We start from the raw sequence: 23,160 nt of genomic DNA on the forward strand, positions 1-23,160 counted from the left end.
ACAAAGAAAAGGCAGCACCGCCAACGAAAAGGAAGCACATTCGGAAACACCGACAAAGAAAAGGCAGCACCGGCATCGAAAAGGAAGCACATTTGGAAGCACCGACAACGAAAAGGCAGCACATTTGGAAGTACCGACAACGAAAAGGCAGCACATTTGGAAGCACCGACAACGAAAAGGCAGCACCGGCATCGAAAAGGAAGCACATTTGGAAGCACCGAAAACGAAAAGGCAGCAACGACAACGAAAAGGAAGCACATTTGGAAGCACCGACAACGAAAAGGCAGCACATTTGGAAGCACCGACAACGAAAAGGCAGCACATTTGGAAGTACCGACAACGAAAAGGCAGCACATTTGGAAGCACCGACAACGTAAAGGCAGCACATTTGGAAGCACCGACAACGTAAAGGCAGCACATTTGGAAGCACCGACAACGTAAAGGCAGCACATTTGGAAGCACCGACAACGAAAAGGCAGCACATTTGGAAGCACCGACAACGAAAAGGCAGCACATTTGGAAGCACCGACAACGAAAAGGCAGCACATTTGGAAGCACCGTCAACGTAAAGGCAACACATTTGGAAGCACCGACAACGAAAAGGCAGCACATTTGGAAGCACCGACAACGAAAAGGCAGCACATTTGGAAGCACCGACAACGAAAAGGCAGCACATTTGGAAGCACCGCCAACGAAAAGGCAGCACATTTTGGATGCATCATCGAATAAGGAAGCACATTTGGAAGCTCCATCAACTAAAAAAGGCAAAAAGGAAGCACAAGTTACGAGATCTAAGTCTTAGTAAGAAATCATAATACAAGAAATAAAAACATTACATTCTTATAATTTAAATTATTTATTTTATTGCTTTACATTATACAAATGCAAGTAAAACAAGTCATTATTGTATGTAGCCAGCATTCCTCAGTTCCTTGATTATGAAGGATATTTCTTTGATGCACGAATAGTTTCCTGCACAAAGCGAACCATGTAGAAGTCTTAGCCGGTCAACCAATATGTTTGGATCTTTCCATGATGTGTAATCATTCTCTTCTACAACCATCTTCCTTGCACCTTTATAAAAAATATTATGATCTCTGGTGTCTTCCGTTTTACCACCAACCGCAGGGTAACTTTCATGTTTGAGACGGTGATCATCACAAGCTTGATCAGATTTATTTAATATATCACGTCGTTTCCATCGTTTCGGTCTCAGGACACCGCCACATTCTTCGATCTTGGCAGCTTTAGGTGCTTCATCATAGTCTATGTCTTTGTCAACAGCCTCAGAGTCACTGTTGCAATCACCGTAGAAGGAATCGTCTTCACCCAATTTACCGTAATAATTCGATGTTGATGATGTTGAAGTGTCTTCATCGTCTTCATGCTTCCTTTTTAGGAGTCCATCATTTTTACAAAGTAGGAAAGATCTACTTGAATTCGGCTGGAATATATTCCTACTTTTCACGTTAAGGATTCTTCCATTGTCTTCATTCTTCCGTAAATCATCAACCTTCTTCAATTTAAGTTCTTTGTCGAGATCGGAAGAGCCAAGAAAATTATTGTCGTAATGCAAATCACTCTTCCTTAGGCTAGTAGATTCATCGTTGTCCTCTAGCTTGTACGCAGGCTTGGCGCTACAAGTTCTGCTATGTCTTTTTAGGCTCTCTCTCCGCGTCAACGACTTGCTACATCGAACACAACTTATCATATTGCGCAGTGGATTTTTAACACAGTCATTCTTCTCGTGTTGTCTTTTATTCTTTCTCAAGATAAACTCTTTACTGCAAAACTTACACCTATGTTCTTTCGATACAGCGTCAGATCCCAAATCGGAATTCATATTAGTTACTGAGACTAATGCCAGATTCCAATTGAGTGTTTTAAATTAGATTCAATACTTAAATAGAAATTTTTTCATATTTCATCAGCGAGAATTAATATATCTCATGCAAAAGTACTTTATGCATGTAGTTCTGCTTTTCAACAACAGATGTCGCCACATGTTGCTTGCAGGTAAATAATATTTAGTTCTTTTATGCGGGATGCGGGATGCTCACTAACGATCGCAAAAGAAGGATGGCTTCGCTAGACTCCAAGGAAAAGGAAGTTCGTATTGCATGTTGTTGCTCCACAGATGTCTCATGGCGTAATATTAATTTGACTGAGTAATGATATTTGTTAATTCCACCTGATAAAAATATTGCAAGTTTTGATTTAGTAGCAGAAATTATCGAATTAAATGTAACTCCAAATAAAATGACATGTCTCATTAGACCAAAAAAAATCCATGCAGAGAGCGGTTTCTCACAATAGTCAGAAACACTTGAAGAAACCACAGGAATGATTGCAAGAACACGGGAAAAACCATCAAAATATTGTCAAGAATAATCAGGAGCACACTGAGAAAACCACCATAATATTAACAATAATAATCGGAAGCACACGGAGAAAACTATCATAATATTGACCAGATTAATCGGAAGCACACAGAGAAAACCACCACATGTTTTCTTTGATATCATAAAATTACAAGAAAAAATATTTAAAAATAAAAATAAATTAATAAAAAAATAAAAAAAATAAAAATGCATAAACAGTTTCTGCTAGCTTGTAAACTTATCATTGTTGAGCAAAGATAGAGTTCTTGTACAAGCCAGAAATTTATGCATTTTTATTATTTTTTATTATCAACATCGAATTATTACGGTAAATTGGGTGAAGACGATTCCTTCTACGGTGATTGCAACAGTGACTCTGAGGCTGTTGACAAAGACATAGACTATGATGAAGCACCTAAAGCTGCCAAGATCGAAGAATGTGGCGGTGTCCTGAGACCGAAACGATGGAAACGACGTGATATATTAAATAAATCTGATCAAGCTTGTGATGATCACCGTCTCAAACATGAAAGTTACCCTGCGGTTGGTGGTAAAACGGAAGACACCAGAGATCATAATATTTTTTATAAAGGTGCAAGGAAGATGGTTGTAGAAGAGAATGATTACACATCATGGAAAGATCCAAACATATTGGTTGACCGGCTAAGACTTCTACATGGTTCGCTTTGTGCAGGAAACTAGTCGTGCATCAAAGAAATATCCTTCATAATCAAGGAACTGAGGAATGCTGGCTACATACAATAATGACTTGATTTACTTGCATTTGTATAATGTAAAGCAATAAAATAAATAATTTAAATTATAAGAATGTAATGTTTTTATTTCTTGTATTATGATTTCTTACTAAGACTTAGATCTCGTAACTTGTGCTTCCTTTTTGCCTTTTTTAGTTGATGGAGCTTCCAAATGTGCTTCCTTATTCGATGATGCATCCAAAATGTGCTGCCTTTTCGTTGGCGGTGCTTCCAAATGTGCTGCCTTTTCGTTGTCGGTGCTTCCAAATGTGCTGCCTTTTCGTTGTCGGTGCTTCCAAATGTGCTGCCTTTTCGTTGTCGGTGCTTCCAAATGTGTTGCCTTTACGTTGACGGTGCTTCCAAATGTGCTGCCTTTTCGTTGTCGGTGCTTCCAAATGTGCTGCCTTTTCGTTGTCGGTGCTTCCAAATGTGCTGCCTTTTCGTTGTCGGTGCTTCCAAATGTGCTGCCTTTACGTTGTCGGTGCTTCCAAATGTGCTGCCTTTACGTTGTCGGTGCTTCCAAATGTGCTGCCTTTACGTTGTCGGTGCTTCCAAATGTGCTGCCTTTTCGTTGTCGGTACTTCCAAATGTGCTGCCTTTTCGTTGTCGGTGCTTCCAAATGTGCTGCCTTTTCGTTGTCGGTGCTTCCAAATGTGCTTCCTTTTCGTTGTCGTTGCTGCCTTTTCGTTGTCGGTGCTTCCAAATGTGCTTCCTTTTCGATGCCGGTGCTGCCTTTTCGTTGTCGGTGCTTCCAAATGTGCTGCCTTTTCGTTGTCGGTACTTCCAAATGTGCTGCCTTTTCGTTGTCGGTGCTTCCAAATGTGCTTCCTTTTCGATGCCGGTGCTGCCTTTTCTTTGTCGGTGTTTCCGAATGTGCTTCCTTTTCGTTGGCGGTGCTTCCAAATGTGCTGCCTTTTCGTTGTCGGTGCTTCTAAATGTGCTGCCTTTTCGATGCCGGTGCTGTCTTTTCGTTGTCGGTGCTTCCAAATGTGCTTCCTTTTCGATGCCGGTGCTGCCTTTTCGTTGTCGGTGCTTCCAAATGTGCTTCCTTTTCGTTGATGGTGCTTCCTTTTCGTTGTCGGTGCTTCCTTTTGTTTTTCCTTTTTTGAAGGTGCTTCCTTTTCGCTGTCGGTGCTTCCTTTTTTTGTTGATGGTGCTTCTATTTTTTAATGTTGTTTTGACTCTAGTATTTTAGTAAATTGATCTTGATTTGACTATCGTATTATTCCATACGGTGCATGAATATAAGCGAGTCCTAGACAGCAGGATGCTTAGTTTGTTACTGACGTCGGTGTTGTAAGGATCGCCTAGTTTGTTTCTTCTGGTGCATAAGTCGCGTAATTACCTGTTCTTGCGAACTCGATGGCATCTTTACCGACTTTAACGCCGAACTCGATGGAGGTTGTATCATCGTCTACGGGAACCATGACGTCAGCGTCGTCGATGGTGGAGCAGATCCTGTTGGCAACGTCGATGTCAACACTGGAGGAGACTTCAACAGACGTGGTACCGCCAGCAGAAGATAGCTTAATGACTACTGAGCTGGATGTGCAGGAAACCACGACGATCGACGATACGACCTCAATGAAGACTTCAATGGATGCCGAATCGACAACAACTAACGAACATCGGTGCTGTTACTGCGACAATATTTTCTCAAACAACAGCAATGCTCGGCGTCACGAGAGGAGTGAATGTGCCAAGAACCTATATCGTAAAATGTTTGTTTGTGAGAAATGTCATAAGCAGTTTGCCAGAAAAGATAATATGAAAACGCACATGAAGGCATGCAAAGGTCCTGCTGTGCGGCAGAAAGTAAAGGTTTCGGCGCAACAACGATGTATTGATGTTCATAAGAGAATGCCTGGAAATGGTGCAACTGCGGCAACGTCAGTATCTGGATCGGGTCTGAAAGGTTCGTGTTTATTACCACGGTATCCTTGCAGCTACTGTGATACGTCGTTCGCATTTGCTCATGATGCACGAAGACATGAGCGGAGCAAATGCACGAAGAATCCATCTCGCATGAAGTTTCGATGTGATGAGTGTCATGAATGGTTTACTCGAATTGATAATTTGCGACGACATGCGAAAAACTGTAAAGGTGAAGTCCGTGTGCCTACTGCTGAACTACCTGCAGAAATTTCGACTCCTCGGTTGAGGTTGAAGGCTCGTGAGCGTACAAGCAAGAAAACCGATGTGCAGCAACCGATTGGTATGACGTCTGAACAGGAAAATAAACCTACGACTGTGTTCGGCGCATTACAAGTGAACGATAATGGCTTCTACTTGGCGCAGTCTGCATTTCGTGGAACATTGAAGGACTACTATTATTTAAATACGTTAGGTGAGTCGAAAGACATTTGTAATTTTCTTGATGATATCAGAGAGGACATAATCAATCAGCTTACTGATGATGTAGCAACAAACGGACCTTTGAAATATAACTTGTGGTTGGACTGTATATATGGAAAGCCATATCCGTTCGATGACAAAGTGAAGAAGTGTGCATTCAAGACATCGGCTGCAGTAATTTACAGTTCTAACGATGTGAAGCAAACTGTTAAAAACAGTATCCAGAAACTCTGTCAAGAAGAGGTGGACTATGTCTGTAAAGGTTCTGGCTGGACTCTGTCTAGTATAAACCGATTGGAGCTAAGAATTAGTCATTTCACACCGCTGCGGAACTAAATGATTATAAGATTGCTGGCTTTCGCAAATGATCCTGTAGTAGAATAGAAATTATGTAATAAATATTATGTTTGTAAAAGAACTTGTGGTGTTTAATTCCTCGAACCTGTTACTATTATGTTAAATTGATGTTATATTTAATTTTTTTGCATCGTCCTAGATCGTACCAAGGACCTTAGTCGACCTAATCGATCAGTATATAGATTACAAATTTATTTAATGAATTTTGGAATTTTTCCCGAATTTCTAGCTAAATAATTATGGATTTTCAAGATGGCGGCCAAATGACAATATGTCGGGTGTCACAGCAATAATAAATGATTACTGCACTCTAGCGGATAAGAATTAAACTAACACGACGTCAGCGCACTCTCGCCGACGATACACTGATGATGGCTTCCAGCAGACGAGGACAAGATGGCGGACATGACGTCATACTACCTGACGATATATATATATGCTTTGAAAAAAAAAAGTGGAGGGAGTCAGTATGCCTGCAGCCACCGCGGGGGAAGGATCGGTCGTCATTTTTATTTTTTTGCACTCGTCGGGTTAGAACCGAGGACTCCGAGCTCCGTGTTGTAAATGTTTGTTTTTTAAATATGTTATTAAAAAAATTTTTATTTAATTTTTTTATAATTTTAAAATATTTTTTCATTAAAATCGGATGATAAATTTAAAGATGGCGGCCGTAACGAAAATTGCAGCGGTGACGTCATCATTCAAAATGCCCGATAACACAATGCCGGAATGTTCGAGAAAACTAAATGACGTCATCCAAGATGGTGGATCCAAGATGGCCGTCGGGGTCAAGGTCAAAGGTCAAGGTCACATCCTGATAGAGGCTTAACTGAGGCTTGAGTTAAGGATGCTTAAGCCTCTATCAGGACATTTCTAGCCGTTGGGATTTTTAAGGACTAAAACTGGAAATTTTCCCTCGAAACGGGAAGTTTTCCCTCGAAAACGGGAATTTTTTTCTTAAAACGGGAAATTTTGAGTCATTTTGAGTCAATTTTGAGGAATTTTGAGGAATTTTTGCCGCCGTGACGTCACAAATCCAAGATGGCGGACACCGACACCACCACCACATCCTGCATCCTGATCTAGGAAATACATTTACATACTACTACTGACTGAATACAACCTTACATTGACCTGTGTTGACTTCGGAAGAGTTCGGGTAGTGCCTGCGAGCTGCAGGCTCTCCAATGCCGCATGCTCTATGGCGGGAGCCCGGCTCGACGCTCCTCCATGCACGCGGTTGTTTACTCCAGGCCACGAGGTCTCGCGCCCAGCCACGGCCCAGGGATGGACGGCTGTGACTGCCTGTGCTGCTGCCACGGCCGCCCAGGATGCAACTGCTGCATCTGCGCGCCTGGGGCCTCCCGCCCGACCAGCGTCTGCAGGAGGCTCAAGTTCCGGACCCGCCCCGAGTGAGTACTCCCTAGTGAGGGTCCGAGTGGGTACTCCCTGGAGCAGGGATACTGAGGGTCCTAGTGAGTACTCTCTGGAGCAGGGATTGTGAGGGTCCGAGTGAGTACTCCCTGGAGCAGGGATACTGAGGGTCCTAGTGAGTACTCTCTGTAGCAGGGATACTGAGGGTCCGAGTGAGTACTCCCAATAGCAGGGATACTGAGGGTCCTAGTGAGTACTCTCTGGAGCAGGGATTGTGAGGGTCCTAGTGAGTACTCCTTGTAGCAGGGATTCTGAGGGTCCGAGTGAGTACTCTCTGGAGCAGGGATTGTGAGGGTCCGAGTGAGTACTCCCTGGAGCAGGGATACTGAGGGTCCGAGTGAGTACTCTCTGTAGCAGGGATACTGAGGGTCCGAGTGAGTACTCCCAATAGCAGGGATACTGAGGGTCCTAGTGAGTACTCCTTGTAGCAGGGATACTGAGGTTCCGAGTGAGTACTCCCTGTAGCAGGGATTGTGAGGGTCCGAGTGAGTACTCCCTGGAGCAGGGATACTGAGGGTCCGAGTGAGTACTCTCTGTAGCAGGGATACTGAGGGTCCGAGTGAGTACTCCCTGTAGCAGGGATTGTGAGGGTCCGAGTGAGTACTCCCTGGAGCAGGGATACTGAGGGTCCGAGTGAGTACTCTCTGTAGCAGGGATACTGAGGGTCCGAGTGAGTACTCCCAATAGCAGGGATACTGAGGGTCCTAGTGAGTACTCCCTGGAGCAGGGATACTGAGGGTCCGAGTGAGTACTCTCTGTAGCAGGGATACTGAGGGTCCGAGTGAGTACTCCCAATAGCAGGGATACTGAGGGTCCGAGTGAGTACTCTCTGGAGCAGGGATTGTGAGGGTCCAAGTGAGTACTCCCTGGAGCAGGGATACTGAGGGTCCGAGTGAGTACTCTCTGGAGCAGGGATTGTGAGGGTCCTAGTTAGTACTCTCTGGAGCAGGGATTGTGAGGGTCCTAGTGAGTACTCCTTGTAGCAGGGATTCTGAGGGTCCGAGTGAGTACTCTCTGGAGCAGGGATTGTGAGGGTCCGAGTGAGTACTCCCTGGAGCAGGGATACTGAGGGTCCAAGTGAGTACTCTCTGGAGCAGGGATTGTGAGGGTCCTAGTTAGTACTCCTTGTAGCAGGGGTTCTGAGGGTCCGAGTGAGTACTCTCTGGAGCAGGGATTGTAAGGGTCCGAGTGAGTACTCCCTGGCGCAGGGATACTGAGGGTCCGAGTGAGTACTCCCTGTAGCAGGGATACTGAGGGTCCTAGTAAGTACTCTCTGGAGCAGGGATACTGAGGGTCCGAGTGAGTACTCCCTGTAGCAGGGATAGTGAGGGTCCTAGTGAGTACTCTCTGGAGCAGGGATTGTGAGGGTCCGAGTGAGTACTCCCTGTAGCAGGGATACTGAGGGTCCGAGTGAGTACTCTCTGGAGCAGGGATTGTGAGGGTCCGAGTGAGTACTCCCTGGAGCAGGGATACTGAGGGTCCGAGTGAGTACTCCCTGTAGCAGGGATACTGAGGGTCCTAGTAAGTACTCTCTGGAGCAGGGATACTGAGGGTCCGAGTGAGTACTCCCTGTAGCAGGGATACTGAGGGTCCTAGTAAGTACTCCCTGGCGCAGGGATACTGAGGGTCCGAGTGAGTACTCCCTGTAGCAGGGATAGTGAGGGTCCTAGTGAGTACTCTCTGGAGCAGGGATTGTGAGGGTCCGAGTGAGTACTCCCTAAAGCATGGATAATAGGGTCCGAGTGAGTACTCTCTGTAGCAGGGATACTGAGGGTCCGAGTGAGTACTCCCTGTAGCAAGGATACTGAGGGTCCTAGTGAGTACTCTCTGGAGCAGGAATTGTGAGGGTCCTAGTGAGTACTCTCTGGAGCAGGGATTGTGAGGGTCCGAGTGAGTACTCCCTGGAGCAGGGATACTGAGGGTCCGAGTGAGTACTCTCTGGAGCAGGGATTGTGAGGGTCCGAGTGAGTACTCCCTGGAGCAGGGATACTGAGGGTCCGAGTGAGTACTCTCTGGAGCAGGGATTGTGAGGGTCCGAGTGAGTACTCCCCGGAAGCAGGGATACTGAGGGTCCGAGTGAGTACTCTCTGGAGCAGGGATTGTGAGGGTCCGAGTGAGTACTCCCTGGAGCAGGGATACTGAGGGTCCGAGTGAGTACTCCCTGGAGCAGGGATTGTGAGGGTCCGAGTAAGTACTCCCTGGAGCAGGGATACTGAGGGTCCAAGTGAGTACTCTCTGGAGCAGGGATTGTGAGGGTCCTAGTGAGTACTCCTTGTAGCAGGGATTCTGAGGGTCCGAGTGAGTACTCTCTGGAGCAAGGATTGTGAGGGTCCGAGTGAGTACTCCCTGGAGCAGGGATACTGAGGGTCCGAGTGAGTACTCCCTGTAGCAGGGATACTGAGGGTCCTAGTGAGTACTCTCTGGAGCAGGGATTGTGAGGGTACGAGTGAGTACTCCATGGAGCATGGATACTGTGGGTCCGAGTGCGTACTCCCTGTAGCATGGATTCTGAGGATCAGAGTGAGTACTCTCTGGAGCAGGGATTGTGAGGGTCCGAGTGAGTACTCCCTGTAGCAGGGATACTTAGGGTCCTAGTGAGTACTCTGTGGAGCAGGGATTGTGAGGGTCCGAGTGAGTACTCCCTGTAGCAGGGATTCTGAGGGTCCTAGTGAGTACTCTCTGGAGCAGGGATTGTGAGGGTCCGAGTGAGTACTCCCTGGTGCAGGGATACTGAGGGTCCGAGTGAGTACTCCCTGTAGCAGGGATACTGAGGGTCCTAGTGAGTACTCTCTGGAGCAGGGATTGTGAGGGTCCGAATGAGTACTCCCTGGAGCAGGGATACTGAGGATCCGAGTGAGTACTCCCTGTAGCAGGGATTCTGAGGATCCGAGTGAGTACTCTCTGGAGCAGGGATTGTGAGGGTCCGAGTGAGTACTCCCTGGAGCAGGGATACTGAGGGTCCGAGTGAGTACTCACTGTAGCAGGGATTCTAAGGGTCCGAGTGAATACTCCCTGCAGCAGGGGTACTGAGGGTCCGAGTGAGTACTCCCTGAAGCAGGGATACTGAGGGTCCGAGTAAGTACTTCCTGTAGCAGGGATACTGAGGGTCCTAGTGAGTACTCTCTGGAGCAGGGATTGTGAGGGTCCGAGTGAGTACTCCCTGTAGCAGGGATACTGAGGGTCCGAGTGAGTACTCTCTGGAGCAGGGATTGTGAGGGTCCGAGTGAGTACTCCCTGGAGCAGGGATACTGAGGGTCCGAGTGAGTACTCCCTGTAGCAGGGATACTGAGGGTCCGAGCGAGTACTCCCTGTAGCAGGGATACTGAGGGTCCGAGTGAGTACTCCCTGGAGCAGGGATACTGAGGGTCCGAGTGAGTACTCCCTGTAGCAGGGATACTGAGGGTCCTAGTAAGTACTCCCTGTAGCAGGGATTCTGAGGGTTCTAGTGAGTACTCCCTGTAGCAGGGATTCTGAGCTTCCGAGTGAGTACTCCCTGTAGCAGGGATACTGATGGTCCGAGTGAGTACTCCCTGTAGCAGGGATTCTGAGGGTCCGAGTGAGTACTCCCTGTAGCAGGGATTCTGAGGGTCCTAGTGAGTACTCCCTGTAGCAGGGATTCTGAGGGTCCTAGTGAGTACTCCCTGTAGCAGGGATTCTGAGGGTCCGAGTGAGTACTCCCTGTAGCAGAGATTCTGAGGGTCCTAGTGAGTACTCTCTGGAGCAGGGATTGTGAGGGTCCTAGTGAGTACTCCCTGGAGCAGGGATTCTGAGGGTCCTAGTGAGTACTCTCTGGAGCAGGGATTGTGAGGGTCCGAGTGAGTACTCCCTGGAGCAGGGATACTATGGGTTCCGAGTGAGTACTCCCTGTAGCAGGGATTCTGAGGGTCCTAGTGAGTACTCTCTGGAGCAGGGATTGTGAGGGTCCGAGTGAGTACTCCCTGGAGCAGGGATACTATGGGTTCCGAGTGAGTACTCCCTGTAGCAGGGATTCTGAGGGTCCTAGTGAGTACTCTCTGGAGCAGGGATTGTGAGGGTCCGAGTGAGTACTCCCTGGAGCAGGGATACTGAGGGTCCAAGTGAGTACTCTCTGGAGCAGGGATTGTGAGGGTCCTAGTGAGTACTCCTTGTAGCAGGGATTCTGAGGGTCCGAGTGAGTACTCTCTGGAGCAAGGATTGTGAGGGTCCGAGTGAGTACTCCCTGGAGCAGAAATACTGAGGGTCCGAGTGAGTACTCCCTGTAGCAGGGATACTGAGGGTCCTAGTGAGTACTCTCTGGAGCAGGGATTGTGAGGGTCCGAGTGAGTACTCCATGGAGCATGGATACTGTGGGTCCGAGTTCGTACTCCCTGTAGCATGGATTCTGAGGATCAGAGTGAGTACTCTCTGGAGCAGGGATTGTGAGGGTCCGAGTGAGTACTCCCTGTAGCAGGGATACTTAGGGTCCTAGTGAGTACTCTGTGGAGCAGGGATTGTGAGGGTCCGAGTGAGTACTCCCTGTAGCAGGGATTCTGAGGGTCCTAGTGAGTACTCTCTGGAGCAGGGATTGTGAGGGTCCGAGTGAGTACTCCCTGGTGCAGGGATACTGAGGGTCCGAGTGAGTACTCCCTGTAGCAGGGATACTGAGGGTCCTAGTGAGTACTCTCTGGAGCAGGGATTGTGAGGGTCCGAATGAGTACTCCCTGGAGCAGGGATACTGAGGATCCGAGTGAGTACTCCCTGTAGCAGGGATTCTGAGGATCCGAGTGAGTACTCTCTGGAGCAGGGATTGTGAGGGTCCGAGTGAGTACTCCCTGTAGCAGGGATTCTAAGGGTCCGAGTGAGTACTCCCTGCAGCAGGGATACTGAGGGTCCGAGTGAGTACTCCCTGAAGCAGGGATACTGAGGGTCCGAGTAAGTACTTCCTGTAGCAGGGATACTGAGGGTGCTAGTGAGTACTCTCTGGAGCAGGGATTGTGAGGGTCCGAGTGAGTACTCCCTGTAGCAGGGATACTGAGGGTCCGAGTGAGTACTCTCTGGAGCAGGGATTGTGAGGGTCCGAGTGAGTACTCCCTGGAGCAGGGATACTGAGGGTCCGAGTGAGTACTCCCTGTAGCAGGGATACTGAGGGTCCGAGCGAGTACTCCCTGTAGCAGGGATACTGAGGGTCCGAGTGTGTACTCCCTGGAGCAGGGATACTGAGGGTCCGAGTGAGTACTCCCTGTAGCAGGGATACTGAGGGTCCTAGTAAGTACTCCCTGTAGCAGGGATTCTGAGGGTTCTAGTGAGTACTCCCTGTAGCAGGGATTCTGAGCTTCCGAGTGAGTACTCCCTGTAGCAGGGATACTGATGGTCCGAGTGAGTACTCCCTGTAGCAGGGATTCTGAGGGTCCGAGTGAGTACTCCCTGTAGCAGGGATTCTGAGGGTCCTAGTGAGTACTCCCTGTAGCAGGGATTCTGAGGGTCCGAGTGAGTACTCCCTGTAGCAGAGATTCTGAGGGTCCTAGTGAGTACTCTCTGGAGCAGGGATTGTGAGGGTCCGAGTGAGTACTCCCTGGAGCAGGGATTCTGAGGGTCCTAGTGAGTACTCTCTGGAGCAGGGATTGTGAGGGTCCGAGTGAGTACTCCCTGGAGCAGGGATACTATGGGTTCCGAGTGAGTACTCCCTGTAGCAGGGATTCTGAGGGTCCTAGTGAGTACTCTCTGGAGCAGGGATTGTGAGGGTCCGAGTGAGTACTCCCTGTAGCAGGGATTCTGAGGGTCCTAGTGAGTACTCTCTGGAGCAGGGATTGTGAGGGTCCGAGTGAGTACTCCCTGGAGCAGAGATACTGAGGGTCCGAGTGAGTACTCCCTGTAGCAGGGATTCTGAGGGTCCTAGTGAGTACTCTCTGGAGCAGGGATTGTGAGGGTCCGAGTGAGTACTCTCTGGAGCAGGGATTGTGAGGGTCCGAGTGAGTACTCCCTGGAGCAGGGATTCTGAGGGACCTAGTGAGTACTCTCTGGAGCAGGGATTGTGAGGGTCCAAGTAAGTACTCCCTGTAGCAGAGATTCTGAGGGTCCTAGTGAGTACTCTTTGGAGCAGGGATACTGAGGGTCCGAGTGAGTACTCCCTGTAGCAGGGATTGTGAGTGTCCGAGTGAGTACTCCCTGTAGCAGGGATTCTGAGGGTCCTAGTGAGTACTCCCTGTAGCAGGGATTCTGAGGGTCCTAGTGAGTACTTCCTGTAGCAGGGATACTGAGGGTCCTAGTGAGTACTCTCTGGAGCAGCGATTGTGAGGGTCCGAGCGAGTACTCCCTGGAGCAGGGATACTGAAGGTCCGAGCGAGTACTCCCTGTAGCAGGGATTCTGAGGGTCCGAGTGAGTACACCCAAAAGCAGGGATACTGAGGGTCCTAGTGAGTACTCTCTGGAGCAGGGATTGTGAGGGTCCGAGTGAGTACTCCCTGGAGCAGGGATACTGAGGGTCCGAGTGAGTACTCCCTGGAGCAGGGATTCTGAGGGTCCTAGTGAGTACTCTCTGGAGCAGGGATTGTGAGGGTCCGAGTGAGTACTCCCTGGAGCAGGGATACTGAGGGTCCAAGTGAGTACTCCCTGTAGCAGGGATTCTAAGGGTCCGAGTGAATACTCCCTGCAGCAGGGGTACTGAGGGTCCGAGTGAGTACTCCCTGAAGCAGGGATACTGAGGGTCCGAGTAAGTACTTCCTGTAGCAGGGATACTGAGGGTCCTAGTGAGTACTCTCTGGAGCAGGGATTGTGAGGGTCCGAGTGAGTACTCCCTGTAGCAGGGATACTGAGGGTCCGAGTGAGTACTCTCTGGAGCAGGGATTGTGAGGGTCCGAGTGAGTACTCCCTGGAGCAGGGATACTGAGGGTCCGAGTGAGTACTCCCTGTAGCAGGGATACTGAGGGTCCGAGCGAGTACTCCCTGTAGCAGGGATACTGAGGGTCCGAGTGAGTACTCCCTGGAGCAGGGATACTGAGGGTCCGAGTGAGTACTCCCTGTAGCAGGGATACTGAGGGTCCTAGTAAGTACTCCCTGTAGCAGGGATTCTGAGGGTTCTAGTGAGTACTCCCTGTAGCAGGGATTCTGAGCTTCCGAGTGAGTACTCCCTGTAGCAGGGATACTGATGGTCCGAGTGAGTACTCCCTGTAGCAGGGATTCTGAGGGTCCGAGTGAGTACTCCCTGTAGCAGGGATTCTGAGGGTCCTAGTGAGTACTCCCTGTAGCAGGGATTCTGAGGGTCCTAGTGAGTACTCCCTGTAGCAGGGATTCTGAGGGTCCGAGTGAGTACTCCCTGTAGCAGAGATTCTGAGGGTCCTAGTGAGTACTCTCTGGAGCAGGGATTGTGAGGGTCCTAGTGAGTACTCCCTGGAGCAGGGATTCTGAGGGTCCTAGTGAGTACTCTCTGGAGCAGGGATTGTGAGGGTCCGAGTGAGTACTCCCTGGAGCAGGGATACTATGGGTTCCGAGTGAGTACTCCCTGTAGCAGGGATTCTGAGGGTCCTAGTGAGTACTCTCTGGAGCAGGGATTGTGAGGGCCGAGTGAGTACTCCCTGGAGCAGGGATACTATGGGTTCCGAGTGAGTACTCCCTGTAGCAGGGATTCTGAGGGTCCTAGTGAGTACTCTCTGGAGCAGGGATTGTGAGGGTCCGAGTGAGTACTCCCTGGAGCAGGGATACTGAGGGTCCAAGTGAGTACTCTCTGGAGCAGGGATTGTGAGGGTCCTAGTGAGTACTCCTTGTAGCAGGGATTCTGAGGGTCCGAGTGAGTACTCTCTGGAGCAAGGATTGTGAGGGTCCGAGTGAGTACTCCCTGGAGCAGAAATACTGAGGGTCCGAGTGAGTACTCCCTGTAGCAGGGATACTGAGGGTCCTAGTGAGTACTCTCTGGAGCAGGGATTGTGAGGGTCCGAGTGAGTACTCCATGGAGCATGGATACTGTGGGTCCGAGTTCGTACTCCCTGTAGCATGGATTCTGAGGATCAGAGTGAGTACTCTCTGGAGCAGGGATTGTGAGGGTCCGAGTGAGTACTCCCTGTAGCAGGGATACTTAGGGTCCTAGTGAGTACTCTGTGGAGCAGGGATTGTGAGGGTCCGAGTGAGTACTCCCTGTAGCAGGGATTCTGAGGGTCCTAGTGAGTACTCTCTGGAGCAGGGATTGTGAGGGTCCGAGTGAGTACTCCCTGGTGCAGGGATACTGAGGGTCCGAGTGAGTACTCCCTGTAGCAGGGATACTGAGGGTCCTAGTGAGTACTCTCTGGAGCAGGGATTGTGAGGGTCCGAATGAGTACTCCCTGGAGCAGGGATACTGAGGATCCGAGTGAGTACTCCCTGTAGCAGGGATTCTGAGGATCCGAGTGAGTACTCTCTGGAGCAGGGATTGTGAGGGTCCGAGTGAGTACTCCCTGTAGCAGGGATTCTAAGGGTCCGAGTGAGTACTCCCTGCAGCAGGGATACTGAGGGTCCGAGTGAGTACTCCCTGAAGCAGGGATACTGAGGGTCCGAGTAAGTACTTCCTGTAGCAGGGATACTGAGGGTGCTAGTGAGTACTCTCTGGAGCAGGGATTGTGAGGGTCCGAGTGAGTACTCCCTGTAGCAGGGATACTGAGGGTCCGAGTGAGTACTCTCTGGAGCAGGGATTGTGAGGGTCCGAGTGAGTACTCCCTGGAGCAGGGATACTGAGGGTCCGAGTGAGTACTCCCTGTAGCAGGGATACTGAGGGTCCGAGCGAGTACTCCCTGTAGCAGGGATACTGAGGGTCCGAGTGTGTACTCCCTGGAGCAGGGATACTGAGGGTCCGAGTGAGTACTCCCTGTAGCAGGGATACTGAGGGTCCTAGTAAGTACTCCCTGTAGCAGGGATTCTGAGGGTTCTAGTGAGTACTCCCTGTAGCAGGGATTCTGAGCTTCCGAGTGAGTACTCCCTGTAGCAGGGATACTGATGGTCCGAGTGAGTACTCCCTGTAGCAGGGATTCTGAGGGTCCGAGTGAGTACTCCCTGTAGCAGGGATTCTGAGGGTCCTAGTGAGTACTCCCTGTAGCAGGGATTCTGAGGGTCCGAGTGAGTACTCCCTGTAGCAGAGATTCTGAGGGTCCTAGTGAGTACTCTCTGGAGCAGGGATTGTGAGGGTCCGAGTGAGTACTCCCTGGAGCAGGGATTCTGAGGGTCCTAGTGAGTACTCTCTGGAGCAGGGATTGTGAGGGTCCGAGTGAGTACTCCCTGGAGCAGGGATACTATGGGTTCCGAGTGAGTACTCCCTGTAGCAGGGATTCTGAGGGTCCTAGTGAGTACTCTCTGGAGCAGGGATTGTGAGGGTCCGAGTGAGTACTCCCTGTAGCAGGGATTCTGAGGGTCCTAGTGAGTACTCTCTGGAGCAGGGATTGTGAGGGTCCGAGTGAGTACTCCCTGGAGCAGAGATACTGAGGGTCCGAGTGAGTACTCCCTGTAGCAGGGATTCTGAGGGTCCTAGTGAGTACTCTCTGGAGCAGGGATTGTGAGGGTCCGAGTGAGTACTCTCTGGAGCAGGGATTGTGAGGGTCCGAGTGAGTACTCCCTGGAGCAGGGATTCTGAGGGACCTAGTGAGTACTCTCTGGAGCAGGGATTGTGAGGGTCCAAGTAAGTACTCCCTGTAGCAGAGATTCTGAGGGTCCTAGTGAGTACTCTTTGGAGCAGGGATACTGAGGGTCCGAGTGAGTACTCCCTGTAGCAGGGATTGTGAGTGTCCGAGTGAGTACTCCCTGTAGCAGGGATTCTGAGGGTCCTAGTGAGTACTCCCTGTAGCAGGGATTCTGAGGGTCCTAGTGAGTACTTCCTGTAGCAGGGATACTGAGGGTCCTAGTGAGTACTCTCTGGAGCAGCGATTGTGAGGGTCCGAGCGAGTACTCCCTGGAGCAGGGATACTGAAGGTCCGAGCGAGTACTCCCTGTAGCAGGGATTCTGAGGGTCCGAGTGAGTACACCCAAAAGCAGGGATACTGAGGGTCCTAGTGAGTACTCTCTGGAGCAGGGATTGTGAGGGTCCGAGTGAGTACTCCCTGGAGCAGGGATACTGAGGGTCCGAGTGAGTACTCCCTGGAGCAGGGATTCTGAGGGTCCTAGTGAGTACTCTCTGGAGCAGGGATTATGAGGGTCCGAGTGAGTACTCCCTGTAGCAGGGATTCTGAGGGTCCGAGTGAGTACTCCCTGTAGCAGGGATTCTGAGGGTCCTAGTGAGTACTCCCTGTAGCAGGGATTCTGAGTGTCCGAGTGAGTACTCCCTTTAGCAGGGATTCTGAGGGTCCGAGTGAGTACTCCCTGTAGCAGGGATGGTGAGGGTCCTAGTGAGTACTCCCTTTAGCAGGGATTCTGAGGGTCCTATTGAGTACTCTCTGGAGCAGGGATTGTGAGGGTCCGAGTGAGTACTCCCTGGAGCAGGGATACTGAGGGTTCGAGTGAGTACTCCCTGTAGCAGGGATACTGAGGTTCCGAGTGAGTACTCCCTGGAGCAGGGATACTGAGGTCCGAGTGAGTACTATCTGGAGCAGGGATACTGAGGGTCCGAGTGAGTACTCCCTGTAGCAGGGATTCTGAGGGTCCGAGTGAGTACTCCCTGTAGCAGGGATTCTGAGGGTCCGAGTGAGTACTCCCTGTAGCAGGGATTCTGAGGGTCTGAGTGAGTACTTCCTGTAGCAGGGATTCTGAGGGTCCGAGTGAGTACTCCCTGTAGCAGGGATACTGAGGGTCCGAGTGAGTACTCCCTGTAGCAGGGATTCTGAGGGTCCTAGTGAGTACTCCCTGTAGCAGGGATTCTGAGGGTCCGAGTGAGTACTCTCTGGAGCAGGGATTCTGAGGGTCCGAGTGAGTACTCCCTGTAGCAGGGATTCTGAGGGTCCGAGTGAGTACTCCCTGTAGCAGGGATACTGAGGGTCCTAGTGAGTACTCTCTGGAGCAGGGATTGTGAGGGTCCGAGTGAGTACTCCCTGGAGCAGGGATACTGAGGGTCCGAGTGAGTACTCCCTGTAGCAGGGATTCTGAGGGTCCGAGTGAGTACTCCCTGTAGCAGGGATTCTGAGGGTCCGAGTGAGTACTTCCTGTAGCAGGGATACTGAGGGTCCGAGTGAGTACTCCCTGTAGCAGGGATTCTGAGGGTCCTAGTGAGTACTCCCTGTAGCAGGGATTCTGAGGGTCCGAGTGAGTACTCTCTGGAGCAGGGATTCTGAGGGTCCGAGTGAGTACTCCCTGTAGCAGGGATTCTGAGGGTCCGAGTGAGTACTCCCTGTAGCAGGGATACTGAGGGTCCTAGTGAGTACTCTCTGGAGCAGGGATTGTGAGGGTCCGAGTGAGTACTCCCTGGAGCAGGGATACTGAGGGTCCGAGTGAGTACTCCCTGGAGCAGGGATACTGAGGGTTCGAGTGAGTACTCCCTGTAGTAGGGATACTGAGGTTCCGAGTGAGTACTCCCTGGAGCAGGGATACTGAGGTCCGAGTGAGTACTATCTGGAGCAGGGATTCTGAGGGTCCGAGTGAGTACTCCCTGTAGCAGGGATACTGAGGGTCCGAGTGAGTACTCCCTGTAGCAGGGATTCTGAGGGTCCTAGTGAGTACTCCCTGTAGCAGGGATTCTGAGGGTCCGAGTGAGTACTCTCTGGAGCAGGGATTCTGAGGGTCCGAGTGAGTACTCTCTGGAGCAGGGATTCTGAGGGTCCGAGTGAGTACTCCTCGTAGCAGGGATACTGAGGGTCCGAGTGAGTACTCCCTGGAGCAGGGATACTGAGGGTCCGTGTGAGTACTCCCTGTAGCAGGGATACTGAGGGTCCGAGTGAGTACTCCCTGGAGCAGGGATACTGAGGGTCCGAGTGAGTACTCCCTGGAGCAGGGATTCTGAGGGTCCTAGTAAGTTTTCTCTGGAGCAGGGATTGTGAGGGTCCGAGTGAGTACTCCCTGGAGCAGGGATACTGAGGGTCCGAGTGAGTACTCCCTGTAGCAGGGATACTGAGGGTCCGAGTGAGTACTCCCTGGAGCAGGGATACTGAGGGTCCGAGCGAGTACTCCCTGTAGCAGGGATACTGAGGGTTCGAGTGATTACTCCCTGGAGCAGGGATACTGAGGGTCCGAGTGAGTACTCCCTGGAGCAGGGATTCTGAGGGTCTTAGTGAGTACTCTCTGGAGCAGGGATTGTGAGGGTCCGAGTGAGTACTCCCTGGAGCAGGGATACTGAGGGTCCGTGTGAGTACTCCCTGTAGCAGGGATACTGAGGGTCCTAGTGAGTACTCCCTGGAGCAGGGATTCTGAGGGTCCGAGTGAGTACTCCCTGTAGCAGGGATACTGAGGGTCCGAGTGAGTACTCCCTGTAGCAGGGATACTGAGGGTCCGAGTGAGTACTCCCTGGAGCAGGGATACTGAGGGTCCGAGTGAGTACTCCCTGGAGCAGGGATACTGAGGGTCTGAGTGAGTACTCCCTGGAGCAGGGATACTGAGGGTCCGAGTGAGTACTCCCTGTAGCAGGGATTCGGAGGGTCCGAGTGAGTACTCCCTGTAGCAGGGATACTGAGGGTCCTAGTGAGTACTCTCTGGAGCAGGGATTGTGAGGGTCCGAGTGAGTACTCCCTGGAGCAGGGATACTGAGGGTCCGAGTGAGTACTCCCTGTAGCAGGGATTCTTAGGGTCTGAGATGCACAAGTTCACTGCATGTTTTAGGTGGTACAGATAAGTGACAAAGAATTTTTGCAGATAAGTGATTGTTAAACTTTTGTGACAGCAAGGTCTTTGATTGCTTGACTTCTGATTACTTAAAGTTTTTTATTTATTTTTATCTGGGTGCAACCTTTAATCACTTATTCATACATAATTGAATTTAAGTGTTAATTCTATTAACATTTTACTAACATAAAATATTTTTAGGTTTATTTTTAATTGTGAGGGTTTCTTAATTTTTGAAAAGTTACATAGTATTTTATAAACATAACATAAATTTTAAGTCAATGTTTAATTCTAGACTTACTTATTTATTGGTTTTATGTTTGCACATAACTTTCACATAACCCTTGACCTTCTGATGGGTTGCATTTGTCGTTGCCCTTAACATCGTTGTTTGTTTACTGCACAACTCACAACATAACTTCTCAGACTTTCAGCTCCAGCCCATTGCCATGGCTGTCCACCTAGATATTTGTTACCAATGTCATACAATATATTTCTTCACTCCAAGAATGATCCAGACTCTTACGATAACATTTTGATCCCCCCTAAACTCATAGAGCACTATCACTTAATTTCTTCGGTTTCTCTTTGACATGTGATGACATCTGCTTCGCTGCCGCTGATGCTGTCACCAGCCCTGGGTCCTGTTCACCCGAGGTATCATAGTCCTGTAGGAAGAACGAGAGACACCAGCGCAGTTCCTCTGCTGAAGGCCTCCAGAACCAATGATCCTATTCACAGGGGGGAGGGGGAAGGGCACTCTTAATGATAGCTTGGGAATAGCCCTGTCACTCCTCTGCTGTCGGCCTGCAGGAAAGACCCCCGTCTTCTGGATGCTCTGGATCTTCCAATGGAAAACCCAATAACGACTCTGCACTGTCCTCTTGCAGGAACAGTCGGATCGCTTGTTGCAGAATTCCCCAAACCTTATCTTGACATTTTATCCAACCCCAGTGTCCCATTTTGGCGAGGCCAGCCACAACTTTCTTGAGTGGAGTTAACTGCATGGCACAACAGACTGCTATTTCTGGATGCATCACTGACTGGGATGTGCCGCCGTAACTGGTCAGTATACCATCTGATGATCAGCCCTCCACCATTTTGAACCTGGTAAATCATCAGGGTTTTCCAACGTTACAACACTCCTGGGAACAACTTAGGACCAGTAACACAGTTGCAAATTAGTATAGGGTCACCTCCTCGAAACCGGTGCCCAATGTTGACATTACCCTCCGTGACTCCTTAATCTGTCTCTTGACCCAATGCATATGGAAACAACTTGTCGAAACATGAACACAGTGTACAGCACATTAAAATCTCCACTAGTGTTACCTGTCACTGTGTTGAAAGTTGTACACACCACAAATAATGTTCTTTGTAGTCTAGTAATTTACTTCCTCATCATACCCTTGACTATCTGGACCATCAATTCCACTAGCCCATTACTTGCCGGGTTATACAAAGGTGTATAATGGAAGGTGATGCCGTTACTTTGTAGAGATGTCTTCATTTCATTCGATGTGAAGGCTGTCCCATTATGCGACACAAACATGTGCGGGATACCATCGGTTCTAAAGATGCTCCACAGCTCTTGTAACACAGCTGCTCATGATACTGTTGGCACAAACTTCACCTTCGGCCATTTCTAAAACATATCCATCACAATCAGGAATGTTTTTCCTTGAAATGGCCCAGAAAAAATCCATGTACAGAAGGGACCATGGGCTCTGAAGCACTCTCCATGCTGCATGGGTCTTCGTTGGGGCACTCTGTTCCGACTGACAAGTCTGGAAGATACTGACAAGGGATGGAAATCATTTCTTTCTAGTAAACTGGGCCCATTGCCCTCAGCCACCAACAAGGGAAGTCTCGCAGTTCTTCTGCTGTTCAATCTCACCTCAACCCTTTTCGTTCCTTTTACCTTCAAATGTTCTTACGACCACGTGTGTAAGGCAATGTTAAAACTGTCCAAGACTAGCTGTTCCAGCCACACCGACTTGTCGGTATTCCAACTGATAACTGAAAAGCTGGCACCCATGTCAACTTCCATTCTGTCGTGACCATCGAGCAACAGATTTACAACTATTGGTGCTGTATGTAGTTTTCAATGGTTTACTATTTGAAATTTATCTTCATCAAATCATAGATAACCCATACATTAAGTGAATTAACAAATTTTCAAAACATTATGTAATTTAAATTTTTTAATCGTTGGCATTATTTATTAAATATGATTGTTATCCTTAACTGTTTGCAAAAGCTAGTCAATATTAACTCCAGGAATTCCACTGAAATATATAAAAGTAATGCTCTAACAAAAGCAAATTTGAGAATCATAAAATGAAACAAAAATTGTGTTTTACTGTATTTCCAATAATGTAACAGATCCGGCAAGGTCAACTCAGCTGGTGAAAATATTGTCTAGACTCTTAAAAATGAAAACGTAAGCATGAAGTACCATAAAACGTTGACTGTTGACTGTCGGGTGTGGCGCAGGCCCTTACCGCCGCCCATGTGGGATGCCGAGGCGACGTTCGCGCGCAAGACCCGGCGCCACTTCCCGCGCGTGGCCAACCACAGCCGCGTGAAGCTGGGCTCCAAGGAGAAGAAGTCCACCGGCCGGGCGCTGGCCTCCGGAGTCCTGGTGCTGTCCGAGCGGAGGCACTTCCCCTGCCTCGCCTTCTGCTCGTCGCTGTGGGGGCTCGTCTGAGTGTCCCCCCTCCGGCGCCGTGGGGGCGGGGCTCAGCATCTCCGCGCCCCCACCCGGCCGCCGTGGGGTCGGCCCTGAGGAACCCCACTACCCCTTCTCCGCTGCCCCAACGAGCTACACCGAACATCTCCACACCCCCACTATACCACGGTGGGGTATTCTCCGAGCATCCCCACTCCCCCACTCTGCCGCCCTGGGGTCGGCCCTGAGAATCCCCACTACTCCATCTCCGCTCGACACCCCCACTATGCCGCCGTGGGGTTGGCCCTGAGAATCCCCACTACTCCATCTCCGCTCGACACCCCCACTCTGCCGCCGTGGGGTCGGCCCTGAGAATCCCCACTACTCCATCTCCGCTCGACACCCCCACTCTGCCGCCGTGGGGTCGGCCCTGAGAATCCCCACTACTCCATCTCCGCTCGACACCCCCACTCTGCCGCCGTGGGGTCGGCCCTGAGAATCCCCACTACTCCATCTCCGCTCGACACCCCCACTCTGCCGCCGTGGGGTCGGC

The 23,160-nt window shown here is 50.0% G+C and overlaps 1 protein-coding gene across 1 annotated transcript; it reads left to right on the top strand.

The window, feature by feature from the left end:
* Nucleotides 1–7,042: 7,042 nt before the first annotated feature.
* Nucleotides 7,043–22,646, top strand: LOC134542709 (uncharacterized). Its single transcript, XM_063387176.1, has 2 exons — nt 7,043–7,260; nt 22,433–22,646. The coding sequence occupies exons 1-2, from the start codon at nt 7,043–7,045 to the stop codon at nt 22,644–22,646; spliced, it is 432 nt and encodes a 143-aa protein (XP_063243246.1).
* The last annotated feature ends 514 nt before the right edge of the window (nt 22,647–23,160 follow it).

The sequence above is a fragment of the Bacillus rossius genome, assembly GCF_032445375.1.
Source record: "Bacillus rossius redtenbacheri isolate Brsri chromosome 9 unlocalized genomic scaffold, Brsri_v3 Brsri_v3_scf9_1, whole genome shotgun sequence".
Classification (NCBI taxonomy): domain Eukaryota; kingdom Metazoa; phylum Arthropoda; class Insecta; order Phasmatodea; family Bacillidae; genus Bacillus; species Bacillus rossius.

Bases quoted from the DNA above. Each gene is read 5' to 3' on its own strand.
- LOC134542709 (XM_063387176.1), top strand. From the start codon at position 7,043: ATGCTCTATGGCGGGAGCCCGGCTCGACGCTCCTCCATGCACGCGGTT. The intron at 7,261-22,432 runs GTGAGTACTCCC...GGTGTGGCGCAG, and splicing joins AAGTTCCGGACCCGCCCCGA to GCCCTTACCGCCGCCCATGT.